The sequence below is a fragment of the Gobius niger genome (genome assembly GCF_951799975.1).
Source record: "Gobius niger genome assembly, chromosome: 17".
NCBI lineage: Eukaryota > Metazoa > Chordata > Actinopteri > Gobiiformes > Gobiidae > Gobius > Gobius niger.
In genome coordinates, this window is record NC_136868.1 from 17,039,622 (window position 1) to 17,067,161 (window position 27,540).

General features: G+C 41.1%; 3 protein-coding genes across 4 annotated transcripts in view; 1 reads left to right on the forward strand and 2 right to left on the reverse strand.

Moving 5' to 3' along the window:
* Positions 1 to 1,157: 1,157 nt before the first annotated feature.
* Positions 1,158 to 5,092, reverse strand: LOC306977199 (AN1-type zinc finger protein 5; the record flags this gene model as incomplete). Of its 2 annotated transcripts, none has more annotated exons than XM_079575402.1 (6): positions 1,158 to 2,881; positions 3,249 to 3,356; positions 3,435 to 3,565; positions 3,746 to 3,866; positions 4,009 to 4,203; positions 4,945 to 5,092. In XM_079575402.1, the coding sequence occupies 6 exons, from the start codon at positions 5,090 to 5,092 to the stop codon at positions 2,733 to 2,735; spliced, it is 852 nt and encodes a 283-aa protein (XP_079431528.1). In that variant the 3' UTR covers positions 1,158 to 2,732. The 2 variants fall into 2 exon arrangements, with proteins under 2 accessions (XP_079431528.1, XP_079431529.1); XM_079575403.1 differs by having other exon boundaries at positions 4,950 to 5,082.
* Positions 5,093 to 6,217: 1,125 nt separating this feature from the next.
* plin3 (perilipin 3) lies at positions 6,218 to 10,819 on the reverse strand. Its single transcript, XM_079575124.1, has 8 exons — positions 10,705 to 10,819; positions 9,206 to 9,295; positions 8,359 to 8,554; positions 8,125 to 8,207; positions 7,732 to 7,963; positions 6,913 to 7,265; positions 6,560 to 6,778; positions 6,218 to 6,392 (listed from the first exon to the last, which is right to left on the reverse strand). The coding sequence occupies exons 2-8, from the start codon at positions 9,272 to 9,274 to the stop codon at positions 6,252 to 6,254; spliced, it is 1,293 nt and encodes a 430-aa protein (XP_079431250.1). The 5' UTR covers positions 9,275 to 9,295; positions 10,705 to 10,819; the 3' UTR covers positions 6,218 to 6,251.
* A 9,292-nt stretch (positions 10,820 to 20,111) lies between these two features.
* sema6bb (sema domain, transmembrane domain (TM), and cytoplasmic domain, (semaphorin) 6Bb) overlaps positions 20,112 to 27,540 on the forward strand; it is a 178,629-nt gene continuing 171,200 nt past the window's right edge. Inside the window, exon 1 of the mRNA XM_079574459.1 lies at positions 20,112 to 21,068. The gene's annotated coding sequence lies outside the window, so the exon portion shown is untranslated. The remainder of the gene's footprint in view (positions 21,069 to 27,540) is intronic.

Consider the following 27,540-nt stretch of genomic DNA (forward strand, 5'->3'; position numbering starts at 1 on the left):
TGACTAGCATCATGTCCATTTTAAAACTCAAAAATAGATCTGTCTTCACCTGCGTTGATCTGAATGTGATTATTTTTCCAAGAGTTATGTATTGAAATCAAGATAAAGACAATCATTATGTTTTATGTTAGAATGTGTTTTGACAAAGAACTGCAAAGGTAGGGTGTAAAGCAGGATATAAAAGGGGTCCAAATACACACATGATAATGTACACTATGACATATGTTTTAAGTAGGGCTATCCTAATTGCTGGTGATGGGTCCTTCATGAAAACTGTAACGGACAGGGCACCTTTTCCTGCTTAAGGTTAATATTACACATGACAGGCTGAGCAAGGTTCAGCTAGTGTGGCCATGCTTTTTTTCTTTACATTCAAACTGCTCACAATCAAGAAAAACACAGGCGGTTGAAATGAGCAGTCACCAGAATTCGCACATGTACACCTGCAATCAGCTAAACAATTACCATCAGAACATTTTCTCTGAAAATCAGATGAGTTACATCAAGAGAGAATGTTTCCTTGTTGAGATATTTTGCAATAATTACCCCCAGCAGTCAGGTTTAAATATTGTGTGCCTGTGCAAATATCATACCTAAAACCATATCAAAAAGTCTAATCCTAAAGTAGGCCATGACTCGCCTTTACAACCCAACATCCTAATTCACACCGACTTCCAGCTGGAAGCATTGCAGATTTATTTTCTTACACTGTCTGTTTTTCACTAGAGTAAAGTCACTGCTACTCTTAAGGCCAAATAAAGGGAACGAAAATGCAGGTCCAAAGTGATTTGAGTCGTAGGTGAATCCAAAACATTCGGCATGGGCTAACTTCCATCACACAGTTGATAAATTACCATCAACCTTTTCCATTTCTTTTTAAAAAGATTTTATCATCAAGATCAAGAATTTACAAGGAAAGCTTAGATCATGAAAAATTAAATCAACGGCTCTGTGTGCCACAAAAAGTGTCAGTAATTATTCAGTAAAACATACTGCATACTCGAGTAAAGTTAGTGATCCATATCCAAGGGCTTTTCACAATTCGAGCCATAAGCCTAAATAATGGCGAAGCTGCTGTGCATTATATTAAATTGGCTACTATAAGGATAATGGTGATGAAATGTACCATGTGGTGTTATTTTCTAAAGGAATGTAAAAAGGTCGTTTTATACTAAAGCTTTGTTTTAGCCCCCACCTTTCTCAAGTGGTAAAATCTACAATATGAATATACTATATCAATAGGAGTTATATGGATGTTTATGGTTATTTACATTGGAAAAGTTGAGTCCGGTTAACGACAATACACATTTGCCTACATTGTGACATTGTGCTACTGTTGTGTGGCTTTAGTTCCCACGCAATACAGCCACGTTTCAAGTAGCACTGCCAGTTACTTTAGTAACATACATTATCGCGTCTTAATTTTACATGATGCGCATCCTAACTTTTATGTAGCATTGATTGTGGAGAGAAACTTCAACCAAGTTAATTGAGAAATCTAAGTGGTCTGCTGGTGGTCAACATGGGAGATGTACTCCACATGAAAAAGGCTTCTCAAGAACACATTGTCCCACAAATCATCATCAACCAACAAAAAGGCATTTTTCACAAACTGGTCACTCACCAAAACCAGAAACAGTCCGTAACCCTAAACACTGCGCTCTGCTGTTGACACACTAGCTTGTGCTTTGCTACCAAAAGCTTTTATCGCAGTGTTGCTTGAAATGACTTAACTGGACTCTACTTCAGTGTGTAATATAATGCGTTTTAATGGTTGTATAATCAATAGAATTAAATAGAATTGAAACTGTCTAGCACAAATCTTAGATTTGCTGACACATGCGGTCAATCCTCCAGCACAGATCAACCAAATGATAAAAATAAATAGAAAGCAGTCACACATTTCAAGCTAACTACAATATATTAATATAGATCTTCTGATGTCATACGCTCATTAAAATAGGGAAGAAACACAAATTTCATTCACACTGTATAAGTCAAGATTCAGTTCCCAAATACCCTTACCTCTTCCCTCCAATAACTGTCCATGCACCCAATATCAGTATGATAAGTTGATATATCAAAGAGAAACATTACTGAAAAAGTTCAACATGTGGTGACCCAGAGAATATAGTTATAGGAAGGTGCAAAAAAAAAAAAAAAGACAAAAAAAAAGACAAGTTGACATCTTCGGCCTGGGAGGATATTCTTCAGCCCTTAAAAAGGCCACGCTGATACATTTAATCTCCCTGTTAGATTTTGATCTCCCTGTTAGATTTGAATAAGTCTCAGATTTGACCTGTTTTCTAAACAAACTGCTTTATCATGGTCAACCCCTGCTTTTTTGTAACTAAATTACAGGGTTATATAAGAAATAAACCCACATGATCGCGGCAACGTTAAGGGAAAAAAAAAAATTAAATTAAATGCTGTCGTTTCTTCCTCACAGCAACAGCAATGTCCACCAAGGCCCTACTGATCTCCCCAATCACACAAGCAAAGAAGCGCACACACACTGTCACTCACACTTGCAGTCAACCCGATTCAGCCGCAAACATTTGAAGAAAGGGGAGATACTAGTAAGGTGTCCAGAAAGTGGCTGCCACATTCACAACTCCCCACCCAACCCCCATACTACCATGAACAAATGAAGCCATGATATCAGTTGTTTTCATCCAAGTCGCCATTGTTCAAATTCACAAAGTCAGATCTTTCCCCACCACAATCAGACCTCATAACTTCTGAATTTTCTCGGCCACCACAATGGGGTTCTCCTTGCGTATGCGGGCAGCTGCTGCACTCCGGTAATCATAGGGACAGTCATGTTTGTCGGAGTAACGGTGGATGGCACAGAACAGGTTGCCACAGCGACAGTCAAAACCTTAGCAAAAAAATAAACAAACATTTACAATATAATCTATGGAAGTTCACAACAATTCAAACAGAACAAGTCAAGAACATCAAGAGTGTTGAAAGTGGTTCTATAATATGGAAGTGCCTTAAACTGTTTGCATAAATGGGAAGCTCAAACATTTTCATTAGTGGTACAGATGTGATCAGAGGCTATGGCTAATTCTTAAGTAAGAACATTTCAAATTCTCTCCAGACTGTGAAAATGCTGGCCTGTGAAATACATCACTAACTTGTAGTATGTTGCCCTTTCCGTCCAAATCATGTGATTTCACTGAGGAGAATCAATGTGTTAAAGAATCTCCACTAACAGTGTTGGTCTTATTCTGTACACTTACCAGTAAGGCCTACTTTCTTCCGGCAGGAAAAGCATCGGTTCTTTTTCTTGTTTTTGTCAGGTGTTTGCTCACCGTCCGAAGATGCTTGTGCCGTTTCACCTACTTGCTCTGTTAAATACAAATAACTGCCTGACAACCCTGAATTATATAATGGCTTCCACACATATGTGTTAATGGTTGTTTTACCTGTGTTGCTGGACGTGCTGCTCTCCTCTTCTCCATCTTCAGCCTCTGCTCTGTCAGAGTCCACTGCTACTGCCTCTTGGGAGATACTCATGGCAGTCATCTGCTGAGTCACTGGGCTTGGAGAACTTGGACTAGAAACAGCACACAAAAATGTCCAAATTACAACTTAACTCAAACTCAGAAAAACTATAGCAAATGCACAGCTAGAATTGGGTGTTTTGGGAACAATCATTTTGTCTAATATAGGTATTTATTTTTGTTTTATACTTTTTATCCCAGTTTTTATCATAATTTTTGTTTTTAAACTGTACCTGCTGGTCTGTTCCTCTGGAGGGGTTACTGCGGCGGTCTCCGTCTCTGTAATAGGCTCTGTGGATGTGCTCTCCACATTCACACCAGCTGATCCTGGCGATCCTGTGGGCGATGTAGCAGCTACGTGGAAATGAAACAATAAAAACAACACTTCAGGTTTGAATCACATCAAGACTGAACAACTAATGCCAATTTCCTTTCATCCCAAAGCCAACTACATCCCCACACACTGGAGCTAAAAAAACCTATCCAGAATTCCTACCTTTTTCACCTGGGGGGCTGGACCGCCCCCCTCCCTGTTGTCTCTGCAGGTGTTCCTTGTAACAAACCGAGCACATGCCATTGGTGCGAGGGTTCCCATAGAAACCACATCCCATAGTGCAAAGCATTGGCACCTGTGTCTGATTGGTCTCCTGAGCCATGCTGACAGGGGGGAGGGGGATGGGAGATGATATTCCTGAAAAAGGCAGTTAACAAAATCAATGGATAATTTCAATTACTTGAAGGCATATTTAGGTACAAATACAAATTGCCCTCATTTTAGTTAGCAACATCAAGGACAGATTTCACTCAAACACAAACATGTTATGGCCTAACGTTAACCTGAAACAAAAAGTCACGCTAGATTAGTTAACGTTAAACCACTTCATTAGCCACAGAAGTCACTTTTCTCCTTCTCTCGTAAATCTTTGAAACTATGAAGAGAAAACTTGTTCTGTCTAAAAATACAAAAACTGAATCAGTGTCAATAAGGAAATACAATAGTTACTTTGAAAAATTGCAGTTTTTACTTAAAATAATGAAAGATAAGCGCCTCCAGGTTAAGTTTGTCCTCAGCTGATAACAATTGGTGTCCTATCCCTGAGCAGCTCAACGCAAACACTCAACATTAGCAAACAGCCTCGTTGGGCGCTTTGTCTGACACCACATACCATCGCAAAAACAATGTAAAAACTCGCTTGGCATCCTTGATTGAAGACTAATCAACCACACAAATGACCCGAATACACCCTAGGCCAGCAACATTAACTATTTGATGTATTTTAAGTCGAAAATGCTAGCGGTAGTGGGCTTTCGTTAGCTCAATTGCTAGCCTAATCAGCGAGCCCAAAACAGTGCGCGTCCCGACAATGCCCTGAGCGGCTTTCAAATCGCTTATATTCCGAAATACGTTCTTCAAAATGTCTAGAAAACTCACCGTACCTGTGATTCAATGTACCGAAGGCTGTCGACGACCTTGGGCTCGGGAATTTGAACAAGTTTCGCGTCTCCTGGCTGAGCGCACGGCCTCTACCCAGCGCTTGCTCCCGACATTCAAACAACGACCATGACGTCACCCTGAGCATTGATTCAGCCTTCCCACAGACACACACTGGGCCAGCGGAGCAAAGTGCAGCAACTCCATCAAAAACAACACCAACACACCTAAGCCAAGCTACTTACATTATTCAAACACGACCATCACGGTATTGGTTGATTTCTTTGCGCTATCCTTCATCTTCCTTTGCATCACCAGCCATGATGGCTTGGGAACTTTTTTTTTTTTGCTCCACTGGCCACTGCGGCTAGACTTTCTAAAATTCTGTTTGGTTGATTTGTGTGAGTATCAGTCCCTCTTGGTTGTAAGTCCTACTGCAAAGCCATGTAGATATATCTCACTTCTTCCATTGCCACCAAGCAAATTGTTATAAAAAGTCTTGCAGACAGCAATAATGAGTGACATGTCTTGTGGATATTATGTACAGTGTTGGGTGTCCCACTTTCTGGTTTTGAATGGTTTGTGAACTGTTGTCATCCAGTGTGTTAACTTGTCCCACTTTTACAACTTTTTGAGGTGGTGGTCACCCTAATGTGGATCAATCCATAACAAAACAAAACAAAACCATGTTATAATTAAGCTAAAGTGGTTAGTGAGAGTGAAGTGCTTGCTAACCAAAATGAAAATGTACCAGTGTTTACCTAGTTGGCTAGTGTTATTGTAAACCCACGTTTACCATGGTTATCATGTCTAAAATACTGTAACAGAGGTTGACTGCGATTAATAATGGCAGTGGTTCTTAAAACTGTGGTATGTGTACTGCTGGTGGCTTAGTACTCAGAGTCATCTGAAATGTTAGACTTGAAGTTTATTTAGATAACTTCATTCATGCTTAAGCAATCAAGGCCTGTTGGTAATTGGAAGATTGTATATTTGATGAGGCAGTACTTGGTTTGGAAGGGTGTATTTACCATGTGTTTGCTCATGTGCAAAGCGAGTTGCATGCACAAAAGTAGATCAGCAGCAGTCATGCATTATTTACTCTCTTATTTACATATCAGATTTGGGGCCCTAATACTGCTCACAAACTAGCATACTTTGTTCTTCAGCTTGTACCCGCTATTTAGCACCTGCCTTGATAAATTACCCCCGACAGTAATATTTGAGAGTGGTCATTATTTTCATTAAAATATTGAAAAGAAAATTGTGGATACAAAACACCTTTATTTGTTGACAATGCAGATACATTATTTTTTTGGTCCAATCTGCTCCATTGGCACATCTGTCTCCTCTTTCTCAGTCAGCTGAGGTGCAAAGGGTCCAACCAGCCAATTCAGAGGGGTGTTGTTTAAGAGGTACTCCATAACACCATCCAAAGACTGTTGAACCTGTGATAAAACAAGTGATCTACATTTACAGTTTCTTCTTTTTTACCTATTGACATTAAGAGTAAAAAAAGCAGCAAGGGGCACAATTTAATATGCCCCGTTGCAAAACAAAAGTGAAGAAATTCTGACAATAGTTGTATTGCAGCCAAGAAGACAGTTTTAGTTACCTGGGTTAGTTGTTGGCGGCTGCGTTCCAGAAGGACAGGTGTTAGAGAGCTGGTGTTTCCTAAAGACGAGCGGAGTTCCTCAGCGGATTGTCTGGCACTGCTGAGCTGCTCCTGTACTGCACCGGGCAGCCCCTGGGCACTGGACACCACACTGGAGCAGGCTGACTGCAGCTGGTCACTCAAACCACGCATCATGGACAGGGCACGCCACTCCAGCTTCTGTAAACAACACGATGAACACATTTGTATTGTGATACTTCATCTTCAATACAGTAGTCAAATTTTCATATTCTATTAAAATTAGTGCCAACAAAAGTCCAAAATGTTCATGCAATTTGAAAGAGTAAATGCACCTCCTTGTCATCTTTTGCCTCAGGCTCTGGATCAGTCTGTTGAGCTTCAGCCTGGCCCTGTTTCCACTCAGTCCACTGCTGCTGCAGCTGCTCCGAGGCTCCGTCCGTCTGGTCAGTGGTTGCACCAGGATCACTTCGGGCAGTCTCCAGCAGATCCAGGGTGCTGGTGATCTTGGTCACTGCAGCATAGGTGGCATCTCGGGCCTGTCCTGCTCGTAGTAGTGATTGTTCCAGGGCACGCTTTTGTACCTTGGAAGAGAGTTTCCCCAACCGAACAAAGTAACTGGGACTGCCAGGTGGACTGGCTGTTGTAGAAGAGATCTCACTGCTCGTAACAGGTTCTGCCAGAGCAGCTGAAAGAAAAGAAACAAATAATAAAGAGTTGAAGAAATGATATTAGCATACATTATGGAGTTTTTATGGAGTATGTGTTTACCTTCATCTAAATAGTAGTTGCTATTATAAGGGACTTGTCATGGTAAAAAGGCAGCACAGTGCCAGGTGTCAAAGCTCTGTGTGTTGGAAAATGAAGGCCCCTCCATGAGCCAAGGTAACATAAGGGAGGTTATTGTAATGCCCTGCTCTCCTTGCTATGAATAGCATCAACCTTCTCTCTGGTTCCTGGTGACCTCCACTCCATGTTGTAAAACAAACTATCCTCACTCACTCACTCCCTGTGCAGGCAGCAAAATTAACCTAGACCTATTCTGCTATGTCATGAAATGCTGCTGCTACAAGGCACCCTTTATTTTGTATACTGGCTGAGCCATGAGAATTATTGCCCTTGTGGTTTGTTTTTATGTTTAGTATAACACTGACCCAGTTCACTCTCAGAGAGAGGAAGGTTCTGGTCGACCCAGTCCTCAGATCGGCTGAGGGCCAGACCCATCCCACTGCTGACCATCTGGCCCAAACTGGTGCTCATGACGGTGCTAATGCCTCCACTGACCGCGGCCCGGGTCAGTTCCACTCCACCCCTCACAGCACCCACCACAGCATCTTTGGCTCCTGCAACAGACTGGTACATCATCCCCACTGTGTCTGAAACCACCTGAGGACACAGAAGATGCTTTTGTATGTTAAACTATATACAACTTATACTGCTAATAACAATGAAAAAACACTTTCTAAGTATTTGCTAAAAACGCCAGTAGAAATAAGTTTATACCATTTTAGTGAGATTAAATTAGTCAAAAGCAGTTTCTGATGTACCTTATCAGCTGGTTTGTGAAGTATAGGAATATTTTCTTCCATCTTATCCAGCCCTTTAATGGCATACTCATTTACTGTTGCAACTGAATAAAATATGATCAATGAAGAGAAAACAGAATTAGTTTCACGGTTTCAAATTTCAAACTACCGTACAATGTGGCAAACATGTTCATAATTATTACATGTATTGTTTTAGTAAAATATCAAGTAAGAGGAAGTAGGAGATGAACCTACGCTGTGGCTCAATATAGTCCAGGAGAGGCTTGGAGCTGGAAGTGGCAGCTGCTCCAAGTGTTCGAACTCCACTCTCTGCTGCATCCATCACTCCCTTTAACAAGGGCACACTGTCTTTGGTGCTGATGTAGGCACTGGACATTGCCCCACAAGCTGAACTGACAAGAGGCAGGTTCCCCACTCTTGCAACAACATTCTACACCAAAAATACATGGGATATTTTAATCGAACACTGACCAAAAAATTAAGGAATAATACAGTGAGCATGATTTTAGTTCTGAATTAAATGTTGATAATGAGGAAGTTGGTAAATTAGTTAGCCAACGTTGAAGAGAACCAAGTTTTAAATAAACACATAAAGGCAAGACTCGCACACAGTACATGCTGAATGAGCAACATCATGACACTGGAACTCTCAAAGAATTAGTAACAATTTTGAGATCCTAAACGCTGAAATTTTATATATTTTTTAACATGCTTTGTATGTCATTTGCAATGGCACATATAAACACTGTGATGCCGCAGTTGCCATAGCTGCTTTTCTTTTCTATGAACAGATTGAAAACCATCTATTCACCTGATTTGACCTGACCTCACTCCCACACGTTTCCAAAGAAAAAAAAAAAAAAAGAGAATGTCTGAAAAGGAATATTAAAGTCATAACAAGGTCAGAAAACCTGTTTTTAGCCCATGAGTTGAAAGTTATGGGCCCTGCAAAACTCGACTCTAATATAAACGAAAAATAAGTCATACACGGGGCATGGAGCTCAGGCCATGAATTTTTCAGCACTGCCTTTAGATGTTTCTATTTGTAATTGGAGTTATCTGGGGCCACAGAAATCCTCACCTGCTGATCTCCATTAGTGTGCTCTGCCACTGTAGCTCCACTCTCATTAGTCTTCCCGCTGTCCGCCATTGTGAGCGCTAGACTCAATCTCTATAATGTGAAATGCAGAGATACCGTGATTCACCGCACATTGCTTGGGAACAGTGTCATACATTTTTCATCTAAAATCCACCTAATAAAAAGGAGAGGAGAGGCAAGAACAGAGAGTGGAATGAAATCTCGGTTCTGTAAGGCGTTTAAACACATGCGGAAAGGCAACCAGACCATGTTAAATTCATTTGTCAACGCCATGATGCAACAAGAATGAAATTGTTTGGTATAAAACAAAATGGTGTAGCCAGGCAAACATGTCTGGCATCCTCAATGTGTCAAACTTGTTATAGTACACAACCTAAACTGTTGGCTGCCTGGCTGGTACTTTACTATTGGTCAAATACATTGAGAGTAGTTGTTTCTGCCTCTTCCTTTCTGGAGTTCTCACAATAAATACATGTTCATGATCATATGGAAAAATCTTAACACTGACTGCACCACTCCTCCATCATAGTCAAGATACAGTTCAATAAATCTTCTTCCCTTTCCACATTTCTTCCTTGTGTTTTAGTGGTTTGGGTGAGAACAGATACAGTATATGAAAAGAGACGTATTCTCAGTGTTCAAATCCATCCGACAGCTTCTGTGTACTCCAAGCAGACGGATTAGAGATGGAGCGGACTGCACCTGACCTCAGTGCAGCAATGTTCTGATGTGCAAGGGAGAGGAGTCAAGGTTATCTCCTACTGAGTACATGTCCATCTTAGTCCAACTTGCTTTTCATACTTTATAAACAAAATACTAATCTTTGAAAGCTCTATGTTTTTGCAAATTGCATTTTATTGCAGCGATTTTTCATTGGGCAACTGTTTTTCTTTCAGATAGGAAATTTGTTGACATCTCTGAGGTTTATAACATAACAAAGTCTAATGGTGATAGATGAACCCAAGATAACAGTCATAAAGATTGACAAAGTGATTATGCAACACTAAATTATACAGGGGGAGCCTGCTGTTGCATCAAACAACCATAGGCTAGATTTAGCTTTCTTTTAATAAAGTGAAATACCATTGATGATCATTCAAGTGTGAACGAGTTAACTCAGATCATCAAACTATATTGAAGGCATACAGACAGCTAGGGACTGTGAGGAAAAAGAAATGGTGAAGAAAGAGCCTATTCAGTCTGTAAATGGGGCAACAAAGAGGCTTTAAATGAAATCACATGATTCTAGTCACGCTATAAAGCTACTCAAAGCCATGGATCTATTATATTAAAACGGCTCAACTCTGATCAAAGTAACTTTGTACTATTAGTCCAAAGTTACTTACGTTACTGGTTTCGTAGGGTAACGCCCAACTTAACAGTACTCTTACTAGTTTGTGAAACTTCAGTAGCTAAGCTAACTAGCTTTTAGCAAAGTTAGAAAGAAGCCAGTCACTAAAGCCACTTGTGTGCGCACTGACCTCAGGTGACCTCAGGTGACCTCGTGTCCGCTGCAGCTCGTGCTGTCCCGGCTCAAGTGGCGAATGTCACTGACGATCAAAACATTCAGTGATGTTTTACAGTGGTATTTCTGGGCGTGTGGAGAGTGATCTTCAGGAACAGAAAGGCGGAGAGTGGGGTTGTTCTGTCAACTTTTAACCAATTAAATCACAGAATGAACAGACTGTCACTCACTAACCTAACTGAAACCAAAAGCAACATTTAAAGCCACAATGCACACGGTCACAGTTTCTGTTTTCCCCCGGCTTTTTCAATTCATTAATGAATGCATTTATTTATTTTAGCTAGCTTTATATCAGTAAGTTTATATACGTTTCTATAAGTATTTGGCTACATTAATCAGAAGCTACAGACCTCATGAATTAAGACACAGCGGCAGTGCTGCTATCGGTCTATGATGAAATAATATTGTCATTGTCACTTACTAGATTATTTTATTTTTATTATTTTATTGACCTTTATTTAACCAGGATAGTCCTACTTCAGGGGAGTCCAGAGGGGAATAGATGATTAACTGTTACATGCCAGTGTGAGAAATAGAGTGTCCTCCAGTCAGTTGTGAAAGTTGATGACAGTTGCAGTTTGTTAAGCCAACCCTGAGGGGGCAGTGTTTATCCATTAAGTCCGGTCGTTTCCACAGGCAAAAGATCTTCTAAAGATTTACCAGCTCCGCTCCCTAACATCAGAGCTACAAGGTATATTTAATTTAGAATTGAATCATGAAACATTAAACCTCCCTATAGAAAACCGGGCCACGAGCTGCACAGGAGAGGAAGATGAGACTGTAGTTGTGTAGAGATAATGCTTTGATGCTGCTGCATATTGTGCATTCTCCTACTGGTGATGTGATTGCTCTCAGAAAATCCACACTGAAGTGTGCTTTATTCCTGTTAGAATAAGCCAATGACTTTCTCTGCTGCTTGTTTTCTATCAGTGGGAGACTATTAAGTCCCCCTTTGCTTTGGAGAATTTTCATTATTTAAGCCATTACTGTTTCATTGTATCCCTCTGTAATTGGCCAAATTCAAGCTGAAAGTTGGCTTTAAAAGGGGAACAGATTTGCACAAATGTTGTTAAAGCTGGAGCTCGCTGATAGGACTTTTAGAGTGTTTGTTTTGGCATAAATTCTCAGTACTTATTAGATTCATAGAGGAGAGAGTAATCGGTACGATTCCTAATATGGTTTTAACCTGCTCACTGGCCATCAATTGGACTAAATTTAACATTTTTCAAAATGGATTAAACAGCTCTGCACCAGAGCAAAAGCAGAATAATTCAGGAGAAAAAAAAGATGTGTTCTTCTATACAAGTACTGCTACTTTACACTGTAAATAATGTATCTCTAATTATAGATGACATTTATGGATCGAAAATGTATATAATCAACAACGATCATCTGAAAAGTGCTGTCTTTCACAACACCCCTGCAGGACTGAAAAAAGTAAAAGTAAACCACAGCTAAATCAGTGTAGAATACAACAACAGCTATAGTCTATCTTTCAACGACCGGGACACACGTCATTTTGCCACTTAATTTTCTGGAAGTGAGTTGGGCCTGAGCATGGCCTGGAGGTTGTCATCTGCTCTTACTTAGCTCCAGACTGGACTTCATGAGAACAGCTGATTAAGACCATAATGGTGGTGGATATAGAGTAATTGGAGATTAGCAGATGACTTGAAAATCCTCCCTTGAAGAAAAACAATCATCTCTTCCTTGCACCTTGAGCCTGAAGACACAACCATAAAGATAAGGACCATAACTTAATCAGATTTTCATGGTGGGGAACCACAAATCATGTAGGCCATCGCATTAGATATGCCTTTACAACACAAAATGGATGAGGCTTTCTGTCTACCACAGGTAGCAGTGATCGTAAGGGTGGCTTTGGGGGTATAACGATATAGTATTATAAACACTAAGCCAAAGTAATTGACTGAATATGAGTGCAGAATAAGAACTTGACTCGTGACATGATTTGAGGTTCTTGCAAATGGTTTTGATCTTGGTCTCAGGACTTGTGTTAACTGTGCACTTGGAGAGAAGCTTCTATCAAACCCGTATCATCTGTATCAATGTCTACTTTCATTAATTCATAAAAATAAATAAATGATGGTTTTAGTCCAAAGTTGCTTACAGAAGAATATTATGAAAGGTTTCATTGAGTGAACTTTACGAATGAAAAGTAGAAAAAATACAAAAGCTAATTCTAAAGGGCATGATGATAATGACTCACACTTTATAATGACTTGGACTTGGACTCAGACGAATAGTAGGATTTCAGAGTGTGGTGGCTCGACTAACACCACCAGCAGTGTTGGGCAAGTTACTTAAACATTGTTAATATGTTCTATGTTAGTGATTACAGAACATATAACTGAGTTACACTACTTTGAGTTACTTTTGAGTTATTTTTGGCAACATATAAACTGAAAATAGTAATAACGCCACCGAGCAAAAGGGCAGTTAGAGATTTCCTTTTCCTTTCGCTTTCCTGCATTCTCTCGTGTTTTGTTTTGACGACGTTAACTACAGACTGCAGATCCAATAAACCAGTGTCCAACTTGATTTGGTGCTGCATTTTATTTGCGGGGAGTTTGGCATTTTTTCGTTTAAATGCTCTTGTAACTCAAGTTACTTGAATTGTATTGACTCTTATATTCCTGTATTTTGTGTAAGTAATATGTTATATTCCTTAGTTGAAACTGACTACTGAAAAAAGTACTAATATATTTGTGTGTTACCCCCAACACTGACCACCACTAGCACTGAATAGTAATCACTTATTAAGTAAGATATACAACCTACCTGTGTAAAATATACCTCCCTTATATGTAACATTTTAGCCAAATAACACAATTCTGAGGGCTTTGTTCAATACAAGACCAATATTTTCTCATAAATGTTACACTGAAGTGATTCTTCCTGGAATTGTTCAAGAGAGACTATTTAAGTGTAGCCGTTTAAAAGTATAAAACAAACATTTACTGCAGTTTAAGGGTAAACGTTATGCTTCTTGTGGGAATAATTCTCTAAGGACGCAGTAAGCACAAGACAGGCCTAATATCAGGCACTGAAAGGCATTGGCTCCGCTCTGTATTTACCACTAACCCTCATCATAGCGATGCCGCTGCTATAACTGTTCCTATATAGTTTCACTTTGTCAGCCTCAGAGAAATCAGACTCCAGCTATTAATAGTTGCCCAGTACTGCTTGGTTTTAGATGTACAGTATCATGCACCATATATGGGCATTGCATTACAATTTCCTGAAAACAGATTTCCGGAGACTCGCAACATGAGGTATCAATAACATACAACACTGGGACAAGTCATCTCCATGTTGAAACAGGATACGCACCTTTTGGCCTTTACTATATCCTGCCCAATAGCATATTAATAAGGCATAACCAGGACCAGGTTAAGGTGGTTCTACTGTGAGGGAGCACTCCATCATAGTGAAATGAGGAAAGCAAAGGGCCTGACCTTGTCTCAGTCATCCACAAAAAAATCATTTGTTATCGAATTATTTGTTGATCAACGTAATCAATCATATTCTCAACATGATTCTGACAATATGTTTTCAAAGTTAAGGTTGCAGAAATAAAATATGCAGTCACTAGAGATTCTAATGAAGAAAATATAAAACCATAAGCAGTGGAAAGTGTTTGTGAAAGCTTAAAGCCAATGATAACGAAATCAATATACAAACTCTATATAAAAACAATAAACCATAATGAATAAAGGACTATTATTTGAGCGTAGATTTTGAAACCTGGATTATTACACGACATATCAAAGCTTGATGACTAAGCCCTGTATATTTTAGCATATCCCCCTCATTAAAGCTACAGCATACAGCACGCACATGTACGGGAACACCTGTTTTGCATTGGGAAAGAACTTATAAAATCCATTAACCTCATGCCTTCAACTTCTGAGGAGAAACTGTCTTAAAACTTCAGAAATATGTCCCTCAAGGAACAAGCACGTTTTATGATAGCTGATGCTGTTGAGGAAGATGAAAAGTGATTTTTGGGAAAACATCCAGGAAAAACTGTGCAGAGACAAGGTGCAAGGCCATTGTCATTGTCTGCTGTGGTATATGGAATTACAACAGGAGGCATTGACACTATTTCGCATGGTCCCAGTTGAATTCATTTGCTTTGATTTTCTTCCAAAGTTGCGCTTTTTGAATGTGCCAAATAAACAACATGGCACCGCTATTAGGTCTGCATAATAAAACGTTCAACTGCAATCATTCATTTTTGTATTGCAACTGTGACGAGATGTGCAGTATCATTGTAGACTCAAGTTCCAGTTTACGTCCGTAAATATTTGAAAGAAATATGAAATAAACTAAACTAACACAAGAAGCACTGCTGTTAAAATGTTTGTAGAGGTCTAAATTACTGGATTTTCCATGAAGATATTTTGCTATGTCATTATTACTCAAATATATGCAGCCTTGATTTTTGCAGATTTCGAATTCTATTAAACTCTACTCATCCATTCTGGCCAACAGATTTGTGAGGGCCATGTTAATATTTAAAATGATCTGCTCAGAGGGAATGTCAGGATGTAGATACAACAGATATTTGAGGTACAGTACCTTTTGTTGCAGGCAAGAAATCAAGTTGAGAAACTGCAATTGCCCCAAAATCAAACCCTGGCCAGTATGTGGCACATGTTCAATCAGAGGCACCCCATCCTCTTTCTAGTGTCCACTTTTTTTCCCTCACCAGAGAACCTGACATGTGACTGTACCCTAGAACGGAGCCCGAGTGCATATTACTTTGTACAACCAATCTGTCTCCCAGCCACTCACCGTTTACAGATCTTTCTTTTATCTTAACTCCAATCTCCGCGGAGTATTGGTCTTTTTTTTTGGGGGGGGGGGGTCACTTTTCCATTCCTTCGAGTGTCCCTGCTCTCTCGGTCTCCGGCTTTTCCTCGGGTCCAGACCACATCCTCGTCTCATTTCCTCCGGTGTCATCCTGCGGCAGCTCCCTGACAGATTGATAACTGCCTCTGCACCACCTCACCTTAATAATCACACTGCTGAGATTGGGTGATGTTCATATAAAACAAGTTAATCATGTTTGCATGCAAAGGATCTCTTTCTATCAGTTCTAAATGGTGCAGAAAGTCATTTTTCTTGTGTCGCTGTCATTCGTTCAATGATACCTAAATGGCGATCTTTATTGTCAATCTCTACATGTAAAATGTACATCAATTTAAACTCATTTACGTCATTGGAGATAAAATCAGTGTGCACTTATTTTCCCCGTAGCGGAAAAACATTGATCATTTGCAGCCCTGTATGCGTTTCCAATGACATCACGCATAATTTTGAATACCGAAGTAGCATTATGCAGTACTCCAACATGTAACAATATCTCTACTCAGGATATAAATGAAAGACAACTGATTGACAGTGACATTTTTATGGACTTGTAATGATCAATGCTCAAGAAGATAACAATAAAAACGTCTTTGTGATATAAATGTGGCACAGACGTAGCAGCTCTATCTGTCGAGCTACAGCAGGATTTACTAAAGATCTGCTTCACTCCTCAGACTAAATTGACACATCAAAGTGGAAACAGAAAACCTTTCTCTGTGATTTTTACAGTTTGTCATTTCAACAGAGTCTCAGTCTGAGTCAGTCTTTAAGCTTCTCAAGACGTTAGCATGCTACTGGTTAGCAACTGTCAACCATTGACAGTTGATTGAATCAACAGCCAATGGCTTCAACATAATAAATACGTGTGGCTCACATCTATGAACACTGAGGAAATACTACAGAAACAGCTCTGACCTCTGTCACATGTTGTAGCCAGGTTTGGAGTGTGGTTCAGGGCTTTCTCTTGAAGAGGTCAGAGCTGAGCTGTTGAGGCTAAATGCTAACCGGTAGGGATGCTAACATCCTAAACACTGACTCACTGGTTTCTTCACATAAAATACTTCGGTATTGGGCCACCATAACAACAAAAAATCACAACCTGAAAGGCATGCATACAGCATATTATATTCCCACACTTTTGTTGGTGCTCAAAGGTCCAAAATGTTCTCAGGTGGTTTAAGGAGTGAAAGGTTTGAGAACCCCTGCTCTGAGGTGTATGGTTGAAACAATGATTTAAAAACGTCTGTCACCTCCCAAGAAAAGGGTTTTAGCATTTAGTAGGAGGAACTTCGGGCCATTAGAAGAAGAAGGCATGAAGTTAAGCATGAACATACACTGTCAAACAACAAAACATAACTCAAGCGTGATCATTCTCATTACCGTCTATCTCTGCCTATTATCGACCATATAATTGCCTGACAAAGTTGCGTCCGTGATCTTCTGAACCCCTGGTGCTCGCAGAGTTTGTTCACAGTCTGTTGGACCACATGATTGCCTCAGGAAAACAGAGCAGTCACACTGAGACTGGGGCATCTTTATTTTACATCAAGATTTGAGTGGCAGTGGAATTCTGCAGACACAAAAGCCCTCGCTGTGAGAACTTTATCTAACTCCGCCACCGCTGCCCCTCCCACGTCTCCCCCTCCGCCACGTTACCTCAGGAGGGACACACAACCCTGCCTCGTCTCCTGGGCGGCTTTCAGATTAAAAAGTGTGTTCTCCATCAAAGGTCGTAGCCATTTTAGCTAAGCTTTTCTGCTTCTGGTGGCATTTTCCCTTCTTTTTTATCTGCCGTGGGTCTTCAGCTCTGACACCACCACTGGGATGAAAGAAACATATGTTTTTTTAACCATTTTGCACACAAATTTGTGATGAAACAGGTTTATGCTCCTTTGTTGTAAATGGATTCTAAAGTTGCACTGGCAGGAGCAGGATATTATATGCAAAATAGATGGAACAGCGAAGTTAATCCAGAGATTTGTAAACTTTGGGAAAGTTGCTTGATGTTAAAATATGGCAGCATAAGCAATAATTATATCCGGCTTTCTGCTGTGGGGCTTCAACAACCTATACGCTGTGACAAATGACAAAAAGTAAGAGACACACCAGCAAAACATTATGACCACTAATGTTTTTTTATTATTTTTCACCTGCGACAAATGAAACACTGTTCAATCTGACTATAAGCCAACCAGCTGCAGGTTCACCTCTGTTCTTTCTGTGAAATGCAGACTACTGTTGAGCTGTAGAAAGCTACACCTTATCCACATACAACAACTGCTTCTCTAACAACTTTCCATCGTCATCTGCTGTCTGATGCAACTGTAGCAGTTTCCCCAGTTTGTCCATGTTGTCAGGTCCTCTCCATAGAGATGTGAAATCCACAAAATGAAACAAGTGCACAATTGTCATTGAGTGTGATCATTACTAATGGATTTTTCTAATAGGACCATTTCAACCGGCCATGGAACAAAACTGATACAGAGGTCACTAAGAGCTCATATTCCGAGGGGGTACATTATTTCAATATAACAGAGTGGAGTCCTGTGCAGCACTAGACAAAGTCTCTTTATGAAGTTTTAATTTGAACGCTCCAAGGCCATGGCAGCAGATACCAGGGTAAGCAGGGTGAACTGTATTCATAATAACACTTCGCTGGTACAAGCATTATTTTGGGTGGGAAGGAAGATAAGGAAAATCCCCACCAACTAAGTGTAGACAATGTGACGCAATGTCATAGGAAATAATGTGTGTGAGTGAATTAAGTTTTTTAACTATTTGAAAAGGGCACCGAAGTCTTCAGGCAACAAAACAAACATGACTTAAGTATTGGCTTTGTCTCATTATTGCTATATTGTGATATTTGCAGTAAATATATGCTGCTTCTAAACAATATGTAGACTATGTGATTACATTATTTTTAAAAAGCACCTAAAAAGAGTACATTTTATTGAGTGGAAGAGTCATCTGATAAACCACGTCTAGCTGGCATTGTAAAATAAATGCCAAGTTGTAGGCTCATAACAAAGGTTTGAAATCTGTACTAGGTCACATCTAAATCCTGAATTACCATGTGAACAAAATCTAGTGAGTAATATAAATAATAATATAGATAATCTAAAGGGGAATAAACATTTAAAATCGGATTCAGTGATGAGTATTTCCATAGTTTACTTTGTTATTAGACCCCCTCTGGGGATACCTGACTCCCACTTTGGGAACCTCTGATCTCAATATAGACAAAAAAAAGTGTCATAAAGCATAGAGTTAAATGTACATGAATGTTTGGTAAGGTGTCACATGCAAGCCATAGGAAATGATATAAATCACTAAATATAGTCTTATCACAATGTGGACAGGTTTGGTGTATGAGCACAGAGGATTCCTGAGTTTTCCAATTGTCTTTATTTTTTGTTGATTTAATGTGATCACTGAATTTTCACCGTATGCAATTACCTTGTCACTTTACTTTACAGTTTTGTATATCTTTATGAAGTTCAAAGACCTTGCTGCTTTTCTAATTACCACACATTATCCAAATAAGTGTGTAGTGAAGTTTTCTGAGTCGTGACATGTAAGTATACACTGTACAGTGGGATGCAAATGATAATTGCCTTTATCCAACTGGGCCTGTGATGTTAATGTGAATCTGCTCCACACTTCACAGCTCCGAATGTTTCTGTAATTACTAAGAGACCAAACAATAACACGATGAGCACACAGTTTGAATACAAAATGTAAATAATTAACAAAACCATGTGTGAGAGAGAAAAAAAAAATACATGTTCTGAACATTATTTATGAGATTTGTTCAGGTCAGCCTACTTCTGTACCTTTCAAATGCATATTTCTGTTCAAATTCACAGTAAGGCAATAGGAGAGTGTCTATTTGACAACATTGGCTACTTATTGCCTTATGTATTAGTCCAGCATTTCCATTTAAAACATGGGAAGAAGAGGGAACCCCCCCTCTCTTCCTTTCTCCCTCTTTCACTCTCTCTCCCTCCCTCTTTCACACTCTTTCTCCTTCTTTCACACTTTCCCCTCTTTTTCTCTCTCTCCCTACTCTCTCCCCTTCTCTCTCTCTTCTCTTGCTTTCTTGCCCTCTTTCACACTCTCCCCCTTTCTCTTCCCCCTTTCTCTCCTCTCTCTCTCTCCCCTTCTGTCTCTCCCCTCTGTCTTCTCTCGCTCCCTCTCTGCTCTCTCTCTCTTTTCTCTCTCTCTCTCTCTTCTCTCCTCCTCTCTCTCTCTTTTCTCTCTCTCTCTCTCTCTCTCTCTCTCTCTTCTCTCCTCCTCTCTCTCTTCTCTCCCCCTCTTTCTTCTCTCGCTCCCTCTCTGCTCTCTCTCTCTTCTCTCTCTCTCTCTCTCTCTCTCTCTCTCTTCTCTCTCTCTCTTCTCTGTCTCTCTCTCTCTCTCTCTCTCTCTCTCTCTCTCTCTCTCTCCCCCCTCTCTCTCTCAATCAGATCTCACCCTATGGACACCCTAACTACGGGCACCCAATTAGCGCCCATCAGTTCCATTCCAGCAAACTACGCCGTTCTACTTTAGGTTTCGGCGCTAACTGGCTTGAGGAGTCTCGTGCGGATGACAGCGGGAACCGGCGCTTTGGAGATGCTGCTGTAGCTCTTACTACCGCTAGAAGACAACAGCGGGGTACCTCCCACCTCCGCGGACACAACTCGTGAGTGCTTTTTCAGTCTGACGACACGGGCCGAGCAACTACTGCCAACTAAAGCCGATGAATGAGAGCCTGACCGGGGCTGCATTTCTGGACTGCTTCTGGGGCGCGCACGAGACACGGAGACACAGTGTTGCCTTTCAGCGAGAGGGGGAAAAGACGCAGTTATGACAGAGCAGCAGTCGCGCGCGGCTTGAGCGGAGGATAAACGAAGTATTGTGGAGGGAGATTGATAACGCGACCGGGAGGCACAGAGGCAGATGTAATTTCCAAAAAAGCCTCGGCTGGTTCGGTGCCAGTGACTGTTCGCTTTTTGGATTTTGCGCTCGTTTCTTTTACCAGCTTTCGGACAACTTGGATCTCCCCGTATGCGCACTGCTGCAAAGGACTGGTGCCATGTGTCGTTGCGCGGCATAACCACCTCATTGTGGAGAGATCACAGTCGCACCGGGGGGACAGGTGGTGCCGCCGCTTGTCTGTGCGCGCAGGAGAGGGTACACGGACGCACGCATACACACACACACGCCTCCGACACAGTTGTCCTATAGCGATGTTTGGCTGGATATCGGTTGGTGCCAGAGACAGGTGCGAGAGAGGAGAGGAGGAGGAGGAGTAGTTCGCAAAGCCTACACGCGGGGTTGATAACGAGCTAACAAGACTTTATCCCAGACTCTCCACGCGCTAGGATTTGTTTCTATTCATTTGGACCGAGAGAGAGGCATCTTCACTCCGCTTAACCAGAGGTGAGTGAGTGTCCGGGCTGCTGTGGGTGGTGTGACCAGGGCTCATTTTCTGTCACTCACGCGGGAAGGTAAACTAAACGGACACGAGCAGACGATGGGATTCTTCTCGCCCTCGTGCGTCTTGGATAGGCTACACATTTTTTTTTTAATTGTATAATGCTCTATTTTGTACTGCGTAGCTTACGGCCACGCGCCAAGCATGAAGAGCTTTTCGGAGCTCCCCCCCCCCAGCCAAGCACACTGCCCACCAACTGAATATTGATCTGTTATTGACAATACGCTATCGAGCCGAATTGTACGCATGCCAATGGTGGCCTATCTATCAGTTTATTGACAAGTAATAATCTACCTCACGTAATGTGTCTTAATTTTGAAAGCAGTTTTTGTCAATGGGTTTCCCCCCCTGTACCTCGTGCAGTTTCATTTCTGATTCATGGATTTGCAATGTATGTTTTGGGGCATTTTTTTCCACAAACTACATTGTGTGCTTGCGCCTGGCATCACTGCTGCTAGATTCTACTCCTCCCCACCTTTCTCAATCTCTCCGCAGTATGTTACAATATCTTCCACTTGATACTGTCACCATCCTGCCTCAGAAACACAGCATCTCCTTAAGTTTCTCAATTTGGGAGTTTATAGTTGCCGGCCCCTCTGTTTCAAATTCAAATTGCCTTTGAATTTGGCTTTTTTTGTTTTTGTTTTGTTGCCCCAAAGGTTTGTGGACTGGAAAGAGACAGAAAAGTAAAGTGAAGTCCCCAAGGGTCAGAGCATTCCTATAATGAGCCAAGTGTGTGAGAGGAAGAGGAGGGACAGTGGGAAGACAGTCGATCTTGTCTGGGGCTGTAGACTGTTCAGGGAAAAGCTAAATCTGTTAACCTGGCTGTCAACCATAGACAGTCAGGTCTGCAGAGGACGACAGCCTTCCCCCCTTAGCAACACTAAAACAGTTGCACGCATCACAAGTATTCCTGAAGACAAATAATGCTATGTGGGAGTCAAACGGATGACTATGTTTCATTTTCCCTTCCTCATGAGCTATGACTGAGGTGCTTTTATGGCAATGCTTGTGTCATCTTCATTGTGACATCTGAGTGGGATTTTTGGGTGAGCACATAGATGGGGAGATTTTGAGGAACTCGATGATATTTAATAACAGGTTTTTCTTGTCCATTGTTTCTGACATACAGATTACTCAATGGAAATATCATTCACCCACAACCAGAAGATTTTCCAACTTGAATCCTGGTTAGGGCAGCATTATGGCCTTCGAGATAGTAGTTTGGCTGTGCTTTATCACTGTTCTTCCAAAACTGTTCTAACATTTGAGTCTTCACACAATAGAAGCTGTTAAGTTATCGCCCTGGAACATTGTTCAATACTTTTTCTTGTAAACAGGGAGTTTGAAAAAAGGCTGTATGTTTTCAGGTCAAAGTGATGTAATTGTGCACACTTTTAAACCGAGGGAACAGGGTCAAAGAGTGCGTCTGTTTCTCGAGAGGGACACAAAGATCATAAACAAGCTTGTTTTTAATCATGTAAGTGTTGTCTGCAGTGTGACAGACGAGGAGCCTGCTGGGCTTCTCATGTCCTGACTTCCTCTTCGCCCATCACTGTTAATTACCAACGCAAGTGCTATCACAGGACGAATTAATAGACAACAGAGGAAGCACCAGCCTGATAACATCTCTGATCTCCTCGATGTGACCCCTTCCACTTTTTCATTTGGTTAAAAGCCAAGGACAATACACCGTGTTAAAAGCGATAGGCCCCTAAGCACGGTACAGCCGGGCAACGGTGGGAAGTAACTAGATACTATAACGCAAGTGAATTGATCCAACCAAAATAAAGATAAAAATGGCTTGATCATGAGGCTGTGTGGACTTTCACCTCGCAGGGCAACCCATGTTCAACCGTCTTGGGGATAGTAGGAGTTGTTCAAATAGTAAGAGGAGGAAGAAAATCAAAGTATCAGTATCAGTGGGAGTATAACAGAGCTATTGAAGTAGGAGTAGTACTTGTTGTAGTAAATAGTAAGTAAAATGTTTTGAAGGAGATTCATGAAGCCCCTATGAATCACCTCTTCTTGAACAATGGTTTATGTTCTCCAGCTAGTTAGGCAGAGGTGGGTGTAGTTGCCTTTATATTTACTCAAGTGAGAGTGGCATTACTTATAAATCATTTTACTACAATAGAAGTACAAAGTAACCCACAAGTAAGAATGAAAATGCTCTGTGAGCAAAAGTCTGATTTATGTTTTGTTTTGACATAATTCAAGTACATAAAATGAAAAATATATATATATATTTCCAATGAGTACACAATAGGAAGAGTGATATTCCTTTCAGAAAGTTAGACAAGCAAATGTAACTGAGTACAACTTGCCTCTTTACATCAATATCTTACTTGGTACAGCCAACACCGGCAGCTTTTATTTTGAAACAAGAACTTTCTCAGAATCAAATTTCCTTTTATGGCCAGTGAGATGAATGGTTCCTTTAATTAAATCACTCCACAACAAACAGGAAAGCATTGCATTAACCAGCAGAGCTCCCACAGCTCTCAGAGAGGGGCAGGAGTATTACATAATGCATATCTCGGTAATCGAATGAACGCAGTACCTGAAGTTATTGTACTGTGCACAATATGCTACAAGTAATAGATCTTAGTGAGAATTTGCGGGGGTGGAGGGGTTGTCACTGGAGCGTCCCAAAGCTGATGTCAGTTTTTGGCCATGTTTTCGCTGTCCCTCTCGCCTCTCCTCACAGCCTGACAAACTGCTCACTGAAGCCTGGCTAATCCTTGGCCGGCAGTACCAGAGGATTTATTATAAAGTTAGTTAATTTGAGGGAAGATCCGCAGCTTTCTCTCAGACACACACACAGGCCCCCCGACCGTCTCCCGATGTCTTCACGATTGACTCTAAAAAACAGCAACTAATGAGACGGATTGTTTGTGTTTGAGCTCGGGAATAGAAGGGATGACGGGATAATGGAATCAGTTTTGTTCGGTCATTTTTCGAGTTTCGGGAAAAGAAGTGGCGCCACTATTTGTGCTATTTACATTTGATTGAAGTTCATGTGAAACGTTACATTTTAAATTCAAGTTTATGTTCAAGTAAATGCAGTTTCTGTTGCATTACCATATTTTTTGGACTATAAGTCACACTTTTTTTCATAGTTTGGCTGGGGGTGTGACTTATACTCAGGTGCGACTAATTTCACATTTGTCATTTTCACACTGACTGCTGCAAGAGGGCGCTGTAGGCTTGTCTACCAGTATTTTCTACTCCTGTATGGTTGTACTGTACAATGGCAAATATTACTTACTGTAGCACTGAAAATTTAAATAATGTTTGTAGTGAGCGAGAAGCTTGTGAGGGACTGGTGAAAAGCGGAGGTTACTCTTACTGCAATGAAGAAAACAAAAAAAAGATAATTGGGGGCTAAAAGCTAGATGGCCACAGCTAGAGGAACGAGCTCACAAATGGGTGCTTGAACAACGTGCTGCCGGGAGAGGCTTGTCAACAGCGCAGTTACGCCTCCATGCCCAGGTAGTTGCCAAGGCTGGTGCGACTTTTACTCCGGAGTGACTTACATATGATTTTATCATCTTCATTATGCATTTTTTGGCTGGTGCGACTTATACTCCAGAGCGACTTATAGTACGGGAAATACGGTGCTTTTTGTTGTTATTGCAAAATTAGCACTTATACTTGGCCTGTCAATTTACAATTATTTTCAACTCCCAACTATGTAAATAAGTCTTCCTACTTATCCAAACCCGAATACTTTGAAGTATTCATTTTGAGCCAGTACTTTCTCTTGGATTCAGTGTTCCACAGCACAAGTGCCAGTGTGCACCAGTGCGACAGCCGTGGGACCCCCCTGACCCCGGGGCAAGTGTTGGAGCGACTGTGCTCAAACAACAGGTGTCTTTAACAGCAGTCTAATCCCCGCACCTCCTCCTCACATGCAGGACGTCCCGCTGCGGCTGACGTCAACTATGGGCCCACGGCGGCCGTTCTGTAAAATAATATGCACTAATTAGTCAGAGAGCACAGCGTGGGAGCAGGCTCTTAGTCTATGTGTTTTTATCTTTAATTCATGGCATTTGAGCTGCAAACATCCAACTGGGAGCTCACTGGGTGCTGTAGTTTATTTCAGATGCATTAATATTGAATCAATATTTACATTGTTTTTAGCAACTCTGCCATTTCCCACTTGTATAGTGTTATGATACAGTACTAACACATGTGCTACTGTTATCCAACAAATCTACACTACAGTAAAAAGTGATGAACTTCACTGCAGTAAAACACAACTTCAAGTAGCTTTAGTAGGCAACACAATAACATTGAATTCAAATATGTTGCTTCAGGCTCTGGGATTGAGTTTTTCAATATGTTTGCAATTTTAAACATGAGAAATGAAATTGGACACACGAACTACGGTTATGTGGATATTTTTTAGATCAAATGCAGCAATGGGACGACTATTCCATCCATTTCCCCTCACAGTAATTGAAATAATTGAGATTGTGAAAGATTGCGTTCATTTGTGGTCATAGATGTCATGTTTTTGGTATGAAGCAACCCAAAAGAATAGGACACTTAGAGCGAGTTAAAGACATGTTATTTTTCCAATTTTGCACAGTGACCTCTAAATGCACCGCTGGTTTAAGTTTCAGTTTCGCCGATGGGACTCGTCAGGGTAAATGGTTTAAGTGGATTTCAGTACTGTACGTAAAGCACTCCATGCACACCTGCGTTTACAGTATCCCCCCACTTTTGGCTTTCCTTCCATTTGTCTGGTGTCCATCAGTGCTAGTTTTGTTGGACTAATAGAGGCTCCATGTGAATATCTATATTCAAGTGTATTTGTTTAAGATTTCTAATGGAGAGTTTGCTTGCATTCTTTACTCTTGGCAAGTGTGATTGAACCGTAGGTTAATTTCTGTTATTCATCGAGTGGAAGGTCATTTCATCATTGCACCCTAAGCAGTACCCGCACACCTGCATGTTTTCCCACTGTCTCTTTTCTCATTCAGTGAAGGAGTTTTTCCCCAGGATCGTGAGGCGGAGGCTTTAGCGTGTCCTTGGTGGGAACAGCTGTCAACATCCACATCATTCTAACACTGGATCGACAGCTCGCTCTGAAAATAATACCGAGAGCAGGACCTTTCTATCTTTTCTTAACTCATTGTGCATTCCTCGCTGCTTGTTTCCATGCACCGCTCATTACCTTGTCTCCTCTCGTCCTTGACCTCCCTCCCCTGAGCTGCCTCCTCCTCCCCCCATGCGTCTCCCCTGGACCTGAGGAGTCAAGGCCCTCCTCTCTCTGGCGGTGTGGTCCATGTCTGTAGGCTGTCAGGCCAGGGACTCTGCCCACTGGGACTCTGAATGGGACAAATTGGCCATAACAATGTCCCCACTTAGAATGAGGGGCTACAGAGAGGGTGGAGGTGGAAAGAGGCAGTGATGATTGAGGGGTGGGCCCAATGCTCTGGCTATTACAGCGACTCTTAAAAGGGGTTATTGCAAATACATGGCAACCTACAGTCACTCACTTCATTGTGCAGATGCAATCATCACTGATGTGGAAATCTTTTAATCCGTTTTTATACTGTTTAAGTGGCGCTAGCCCTCAGTTAGCTTTGCCCGTTAGCCTGTTAGCTTCTTATTCGTGATTCTATTAGTGTGCATTGGTGACTCCGACCCGGAGGCAGCGAAGTTGCAATTGTGGTTTTCTGGCCAGAGACACCAGGGGAGATGAAAGACCCCCCAACTACGGAAAGGATTTATATAGGTAAACAAGTTACTTATAGTACTGCTTTAAATGCACTTTTTTGGTGTACTTTATAGTGTCAGTGGACTCCAGGGAGAAATGCAACAACCACTTGGCTGCGCTATTAGGGATCCATTCAATAAAACATAAACATAAATATGAGTGAAGCATTTGAGTGACGCTGTTGTTGTCTGTTTTTAGGGCTTTCATGGGGTGTCAATGTGCTGATTATTAAATGAATTATTCCAAAATGTTGTCTTTAAATATAATTTCAGAAAACATTAAAGGAACAGGCCAACGTTTTTCCATATGGAGATATGTTCTTACCTGAGCTTAGACGAGTCAGTCACACAAAAAGACCAAAGATGTTGTTAGCATTTAGCCTCTCCTCCTCTCCTCTATGGGGCCAAAAGGGGGTGAAGTTAGAAGCGACCAAGCTCTTCCACGTTTCCCCTATTTTAATACGGTTACGCGAGTGTTTATACGATCCAAGTATAGTCACACAAAATTAAACATGTCGATTTTCTAAGTGGATAGAAAGAGGTACTAAGTTGTGAGGCGTAATAACACCTTATAGCACTTTGATGTCCGTGCAGTAATATCTTCACATTACTGCGCATACAAGTTATTGCACTGTGCACAATATGCTACAAGCAACAGATCATAATAGAAATAATGGTCCGGTAACA

Bases quoted from the DNA above. Each gene is read 5' to 3' on its own strand.
- plin3 (XM_079575124.1), bottom strand. From the start codon at position 9,274: ATGGCGGACAGCGGGAAGACTAATGAGAGTGGAGCTACAGTGGCAGAG. The intron at 7,964-8,124 runs GTACATCAGAAA...CTGTGTCCTCAG, and splicing joins TTCACAAACCAGCTGATAAG to GTGGTTTCAGACACAGTGGG. The intron at 7,266-7,731 runs GTCAGTGTTATA...CTTTTCTTTCAG, and splicing joins TCTCTCTGAGAGTGAACTGG to CTGCTCTGGCAGAACCTGTT.